This window comes from Amblyomma maculatum, unplaced genomic scaffold, assembly GCF_055883805.1.
Source record: "Amblyomma maculatum isolate TAMU_Amacu unplaced genomic scaffold, ASM5588380v1 scaffold_20, whole genome shotgun sequence".
NCBI lineage: Eukaryota > Metazoa > Arthropoda > Arachnida > Ixodida > Ixodidae > Amblyomma > Amblyomma maculatum.
Window position 1 is genome coordinate 2,650,932 of NW_028146745.1, and position 7,699 is coordinate 2,658,630.

Here is a 7,699-nt window from a genome sequence, read left to right on the forward strand (position 1 = left end):
AGAAAACAACCTGCCGACAAGGCCACAGCATGCGCAACAATGACATTAAAATCTGCCAAAAAGGGCTGTAGCGCCTTTTCGGTTTCCTCCTCTCTCTCTATCTGCGTCTCTTGGACGGCCACAATATCTAGACGCCTGCTGTGCAAAAGTCGGCGAAGTTGCACCTGTCTTTGGCGAGACCTAAGACCCCGTACATTGAGAGTTGCAAGCACTATCTCTTCAGAGACAGCCATGGTGACAGCACATAGTTTTGCCTACAATTCCATTTGCCTCTCGGAAGACGGCGAAGCCGCCTCCGAACCACCGCCAGGCCTCCTCGACCGCGAACGCCGGCACTTCCCTCTGTGCTTCGACGCAAGACCGCGATGACGATGCTTGTTGCCAGCTTGATCGTCCTCCTCACTGGACTCGGAGGCACATGATGCACGGCGTTTCAAGACTGGCTCGTCGGCAGCCGCGAGCCCGTCAGCCACAGGAACTTGGCCCTGGTCTAGACGTTGTTGCACAGTAACGGCCACAGGGGTCACAATATCCGCGGTGACATTCGCTGAGTGTTCGGGAACGATTGGTGGATCGTCTGCGGTTGGCTCCTTGTCCAAGGCCTGAGACGCTGAGTTGTTCTCATTACCCTCGGACGCATGAGCAGTATTTTGTTCCTCAGTATCCCGTGGAGTAGCACTTGAGGACTCGGCCACAACGTCGACAGGAAGGTCGTCAGACGCATCAATTATCTCAGACGCGTCCATGATGTGCTCCCGTAATGCTTCGTCAGGAGGCCGGACTCGGTGCCGAAGCTTGTCCGCGTATGTAACCACACACTTCTCTGCTGTGTGGCCTAAACTCCGGCAATCTTCGCAACGCGGCGTACGGCAGTGCCGACGAATGTGTCCTACACGGTTGCAGCGGAGACAGAGAGGTGGTCGGCCAGGTATCAAAACGAGGCTCTGCACTCCACACACAATTAGCTGATGTGGAACGTCACCAACGCTAACCTCTTCGGCAAGAGTCAAAGTCACATCTCGGCTGAGTGTCTTCATCTGTTCCATATCGGCAACTTTCCAGTTTTCCCTCAAAATCGAGGTGGCTTTGCCATAGGCTTGTAGAGCTTCGCAAATAAATGAGTCATGCAAGAGTTCAGGCAGCCAGAGAAGTTTCGCCTTTATCTCCTTCGGTTCTGGATCCACAGCAACACAGCGGCGGTTCTTAACCAATAGATCTCCACATGAGACTAGTTTTGCTTTAGAGTGCGTCGATTTACATGTAACCATCCATACATGCGACATTTGAAATTGTCCGATAGAGCTTATTTCTTCCAAATCCACCACGTTCCGAAGGACGTCTCTGAAGTCTTGAGCATGGTAGGGGCGACCGGCGAGGTCAGCATGCAGAAAAACAGAATCGACGACAAGCTTACCAGTTGGGAAACGGGGAAGGACAACACGGTAATCATTACTGCTGGCATTAACCTGAGCAGTACCTCGGCCTGAGGCCGATTGAACCTTTGTAGCGGAGAGCATCGTGAAACGCTACCCACGCCACTCGACCACGCCGATTTTTTATTTTCCTTTATTACCATTTTTTTTAAGCACACAGCATACTCTGAATACACAACAACAAAGCAAAACAAAAGGAATGCTAAAAGCACTAGGCACGTTCTGCCTAAAGCCCTAGATTTAAAAGGGCTTTACTGAAGCCAGCTGGTCCAGTACAGGTAGCCACTCCAGAGAATTATCTTGTGCACGCAGAATTTCTCTCAGGTATATACCATGTTCTCGATGAAGTAGTGTCAAACGGGGTGTACAACACTTCGCTCATGCCTGACATCCATACGCGTTTTCTATACGCTATGCATACATAATAGCATCAGCATGTCATTCGGCACTCCTTCAGGGTCGGCGCATGGCAGATATCGGATACGGAATGGCGTTATTGGCAATTCCTTTTTTAAAGTTCGCTTCAAGATATCCCAGAGGAAAACTGAGTCATGGCACTCCAAAAAGATGTGTTCAATGGTCTTGGGTTTTCTGCAAATAATGCAGTTAATAGACCAAGGTACAAAGAGCCCTTTGTTCTGCAGTCATGGTTTGACTGGAAGAGTGCCGGAATGCAATTGAAAAAAGAATGATTTTGCACCAGCTCTGACAGGCATACGTTTTACCCTTTTCAAAACGTGACGCTCAGACCCTACATTATACACAGCGTGGTACACTGGCACTGCCAAAAACACATCTCGCAGATCTTTATACAACTTCTTTTGCAAAACCGGTGGCATTAAGCCCCCTTTTGCGGGAAGTTGTTTTATCTTTTCGTATCCTTAAGGCAAGGTTTTCAACTGAATATCTGTGAATTGTGCTCGACAACTCCGAGAACTGGATCTTCTTGAAATATTTCTGCATTTTATGTCATGACCCGCATTTATAAGGTTGGGACTTCATGTTTCGCAGTCTACAGGCCATTAATACCGCTCTAACAATTGCAACTTCTTGATCATTTTAGCTTGCTGTCTGCCCTCACGACTTGCAACTAATGTTCTGGGTGCCTATGCGTGCTATTTTGTGCACTGGAATCATTTTTACATGTCGAGTTTGACATGGCTGGCAAATTTACCAACTCCGGCTTTTGGGTGGTGCTCTGCTACAGTGGGCGTAATTTTCGCTGAACACGGAGCTTTAGTAGAAGCCTTCAAGGAAAAAAAGTGCGACCGAGCTTCAATACCGGCAAACGCCGCAGCGATGACCATAATTGCATGTAACTAAACCTTATTTGTATGTAAACATTGCGGGAAGCGTTGCGATGACCGAGGGCTCGGCTGCTTGATACGCAGAGTAAGGAGAGCAAAAGCTTGAGAAACACGCCAAATATTATGTATTACAAGCGCTGTATGTTGTTGCTTTTTCTCTCATGGGCCCATCGCTCGGTAAACTACTCTCTTCCTGGTTTTAGTTTTTCTTTCTGCTTTTTATACTCGGCCGTGGTGCAGGCTACGCTCGCCTGTGATTGAGCCCGCACTGAACATTTTGGCCGTAATCATTGTGTTAGAGTGCCCTTAAGATCAGCTGTGAAGTTGGTTATGCATGGTAGCCCACATTATTCAATTCCAGCTTTCGTTGTGCGTTAATCGCCAGTGTGTCATGAAATCGAGGCGCGGCGGTCGATGTCTCTCTCGAAACGCTCAAACGACCTATGGAAACATGAAAACTCTAGAAAAAAGATACTGCCTTTGTTTTCTTACAAATGCGCAACGACTTCGCAGCAAAAAGAGCTTGCTTGAACCATATTTTTTATATGCCCCCGGTGGTCGATTGAAAGGGCGCTGTTGCCCTGTTGGCCCCTGAGGGATGCTACTCCGGCTGACGCCACAGGCCACACGGGCTATACTGGGGCACTGGGACTAGTGCGGCCCCAGCGCACAGCGCTTCTCCCAGTGCATCGCGGATGGCAGCGACACACCCAGCATCAAAAGGCTAATCCCAGCGTTTTTTTTCCGTCGCACCAGTGCGGCCAGTGTCTTCCCGTTACTGCTCCAGTGAATATCGCAGACCTCCAGCGTGCCCAGCAGATCCAGTGCAAACCAGCGCGAAAATCTTACTGGTTTCGCACTGGAGACGCTGGTTTTTGCAATAGGGAACACCTGTAGCGCTCCTAGCGGAGAGCGCAGGAGTTAGGCGCTGGTGGTGGCACTGCCGCGGCTTGCGCGAGTCGGTCGCCCTGATTGATTGATTGATTAAAACTTTAATTTTCCCTTATTTAGGAGGCCCCCTACTCCCCGCTCCTGGCACGCAGGCCCGAGGAACGGGGGCTGGAACCTCCGCGACTAAGGACTGGCGAATATACATTGGTTATTCGCGGCCTCAGCCGCTAGGCGGAATGCTTTCTGCTGGTCAGCCGGGACGTCGCTTCGCCTCAGTGTTACCTATCTTCTCTACTTTCAATGTTGTCCCTAGCGCCCGGAGACTTAGGGCATTCCCAAAGTATATGGTCAAGGGTCCCCCTCGCTTCGCAACTTTACATTTATTACTTTTTCTCTCATCTATCTGGGTGTGAAACAACCAGACAGGGTTCGGGAAATTTCCGGCTTGTAATCGCCGCCAGGCTATGGCCTCTTTATGATTTAAGCTAGGAGCCGGTGGCGGCATCAGACGTCTTCCTAGTCTATAATTTTAGATTATTTCTTTATAGTTTTGCAAACGTTCGTCCACCGCCTGGCAGTCGGGCGGCTCCGCATTCGCCCGAAGGTAGAGATCTTGGGCTAAAACATGGGCCGCCTCGTTGCCAGGGACGGACGTGTGTTGTTGTTGGTTGGTTCACAGGAAGGGAAGGCGCCGTATCTGTCACACTTGCTCTGTGGACACCTGAACCGCGCCGTAAGGGAAGGGAGGAAGGTGATAATGAAAGTGGAAAGAGAGAAAGGGGAGCCGTAGTGGAGGGCTACGGAGTAATTTCGACCACCTGGGGATCTTTAACGTGCGCTGACATCGCACAGCACACGGACGCCACTTCGTTTCGCCTCCATCGAAACGCAGCCGCTGAGGTTGGGTTCGAACCCGGGAACTCCGGCACAGTAGTCGGGCGTCTTACCACTGCGCCCCCCCGGCGGGCCAGGACGTGTGTGCTGGGACCCAAATTAGGGTGATTTTGCGATCGATTTTAGCTGCAGCTTTTAGAATTCGGGCGGCTTCTTGCGAGCCCCGCCTTTTCCGGTATTCCAGAGAGCAGTTTTACTGTCGCTAAAGATCAATCTACCCTTCGTTCGGACGCAAGCGAGCGGTATTGCGACCTCTTCAGCCGTGTCTATGTTTCTGGCAGCGACTGCCGCTCCTGATCGGCCGCTTGCAGCGTCTACGTAGGCAACTTCTTTTACTCTGAATTCTTTTGCACTTTTAACCAGTGCTTCTGCTACAGTGTCTGGCACTCTACTTCTGCTCTCTTCTCCCGCCTCTCCTTGTGGTATTCTGGGCGCATGTTGTGGGGGGAGGACGGACAATGATGTTCTCGCGACATTGTGGTGGTAGGGCAACCTTGTCAGCTGTGCCCTATCTATTTTTCGACCCACCCATTCCAAGATGGTTCGACCCGTGCTCGATCTACTTAATCTCTCATGTTGGGGGATTTTCACCGCTTCAGCAAGTTCCGTCCAGCTATTATGCACTCCCATTTCTATCAGGTGTTCCATAGAAGACGAGATGGGTAGACCCAGCGCCCTCTTGATGCAATGCCTGATGAGTGCGTCTATCTTATCTTTTTCATTGGTCCTGATGTTGAGGAACGGTGTGGCATAGCATATTCGACTTAATACGTACGCCTGCATCAGTCTCAAGAGGCTTCTGTCTTTGAGACCTCTGCCTTTGAATTCAATCCTCCTAAATATCCCTGTTACTTGCGTTGCGTAGGTAGTGAGTTTTTTTATCATTCCGTTGTTATACCCGTTCTCTTGAATAAAAAGTCCGAGGATTCTGATTTGCTGGACTTTTGGTATGGTTTTGCCGTCGATCTTAATTTCTACGTTAAAGTCGCCCTTGCACATCATTGATTTTGGATTATATATGAAAAGATCGGATTTTTGCGGAGAGCACGCAAGACCCCTTTCGGCCGCCTAGGACACTATGGTGTCCGCCGCCGCCTGTAGGCGTTCTTTATGCTGCCATCGCTGCCATTGCTCATCCAGAGATTAACGTCGTCCGGGTAAATGCTGAACTTCAGGTTATTTATGAGTTTAAGAGCGACATAAAGGCCTCTCATCAGCACGTTAAAAAGGAAGGGGGAGAGCACTGAGCCTTGCGGCGTTCCTTTACTTCCCGGGTGGACAGTGTGGGATTCTAGGTCCTGAAACTTTAGTTTGAACGTCCTGTTTGTCAGGACATCCATTACGTAATTATATGTCCTCTCGCCGACTCCTAATTCCTGCAGTCCCGCGAGAATTGCCTGGTGTTTTACGTTGTCAAATGCTTTTGTTAGGTCTAGTGCTAGAATTACCTTCGCGTCTCTGGATTTCGAGTCAATTATGTCATGTTGTAATCGGAGCATTACGTCCTCTGTGCACAGGCCCGGTCGGCACACGACTATCTCGTGCGGCCACAGGTCGTTTTTCTCCATGAAATTAGTTAGCCTTGTTTGGATTACGCGTTCCATAAGCTTTCCAATGCATGAGGTTAGAGAAATAGGTCTGATGTTTTCCAATTTCGGGGCTTGCCAGGTTTTGGAATTAGCACAACGTTTGCGATTTTCTACTGCTGGGGAAGACGACCGCTACTCCATACTTCTTGCATGTAGTTGGTGAGTGCCGTTATGGAAGCGTCGTCTAGGTTTCGTAGCATTTTATTTGTTATTCCATCGGGGCCGGGAGCTGATCGCGTCTTTAAGCTCAGGATTTCGGCTCTAACTTCCGCTTCTGAGATGGGCGCGTCGAGGGCCTCGTTCGGTGGGCCTTCGTATTGCCTAAGAGGGAGGGATGTTGTATCGCCGACATATGTGTCTACAAGTTTAGTTATTAGTTTCGCGTCAGTCCCCTTGAACGCGTGTCTTGCCTTTGATATTGTTGTGTTTGACTGTGTTTTCGAACTGTCGGGATCAAGAAGATATCGTAGCAGGCTCCACGTCTTTGAAAGGCTCATGTTGCCCTCCATTTCATCGCACCTGTTACACCAGTTTTGCTCGCAGAGTTTATTTGCATAATCCTCAATTTCCCTATTGTGCCTGGCTATTTTTCGCTTTAGGTTTCGGTTCCATCTCTGACACCGGAGGCGTCTTTCCGCACCTTTTTTTGCTTCCCACATATGTAGGAGCTTCCTGTCGACTGTTTTCGGTTCATTGTCCCCTCTAGGGTAATGGTAGCGGATTTAACGTGGTGAATGAGGATGTCTGCCCAGTCATCGATATTTTCAATATGTTCGTCCATGTTTACGGATTCCCTAATTTGTCTGAATTTCTCCCATTCGATTGCGCTGATGATCTTTTCTCGTCTTACTTTGACTCTCGTTTAAGCGTTATTTCGAGGACGTAATAATCGCTTCCAAAGTTGAGCTCTGTGTTCTTCCACCTACGCTCCTGTATGTTTTTGGGCAATGTTAAGCCTGGGGTTGAGTCTTTGCTCACACTCTTTCCCACCCTGGTCGGGCAGCCAGAATCTGTCAGCAGGGTGAGGTTTAATTCGTGAAAATCTTCCCATAACTGCCTGCCCTTCGGATCGTGCCTATTATATCACCACTCTTGGTGCTAGGCGTTGAAGTCTCCTACAATTAGCAGGGGGTTAGCTCCGGCTGACTTCATTGCTACGCGAAATAATGTTTTGAACCTAACTTCGCGCTACTGAGGAGAGCTATATATGTTTAGGACAAAAATACTGGGTTCCTTCTTCCTACCCGTGATGATTTCAACGAAAACCGCCTCAATGTCGCGAGAACTAATTTCGTGTTTGATCACCGCTATGTTCGTTTTGACGAATGTAGTGACCCGGGATTTTTCTCCCCGGCCACTAGCAAACGCTTGATATCCTGATAATTTAATTACTCCTTTGCCAGTTTCCTGTAGGGCTACGGCTAGAGGTTTTTCAACTATTTCTCTATTGAAAAAACCTATTTGCGGTTTTAATAGGTCCTGCATGAAATAATATGGGAGTATGAAGGAGCCGAAATGGGGCATAAGGACCCATAAAGAAGCATTCAGGACTAGTAGGAGGACGCGCAGGATACGCATATAGGTC

The 7,699-nt window shown here is 49.1% G+C and overlaps 1 protein-coding gene across 1 annotated transcript in view; it reads right to left on the reverse strand.

Annotated features, from left to right (window-relative positions):
- LOC146171527 (uncharacterized) overlaps nucleotides 1-1,520 on the reverse strand; it is a 50,541-nt gene extending 49,021 nt beyond the window's left edge. The window contains exon 1 of the mRNA XM_084586493.1: nucleotides 463-1,520. Within this exon, the coding sequence (XP_084442619.1) occupies nucleotides 463-1,517 (1,055 nt within the window). The 5' untranslated portion in view covers nucleotides 1,518-1,520. The remainder of the gene's footprint in view (nucleotides 1-462) is intronic.
- Nucleotides 1,521-7,699: the final 6,179 nt, after the last annotated feature.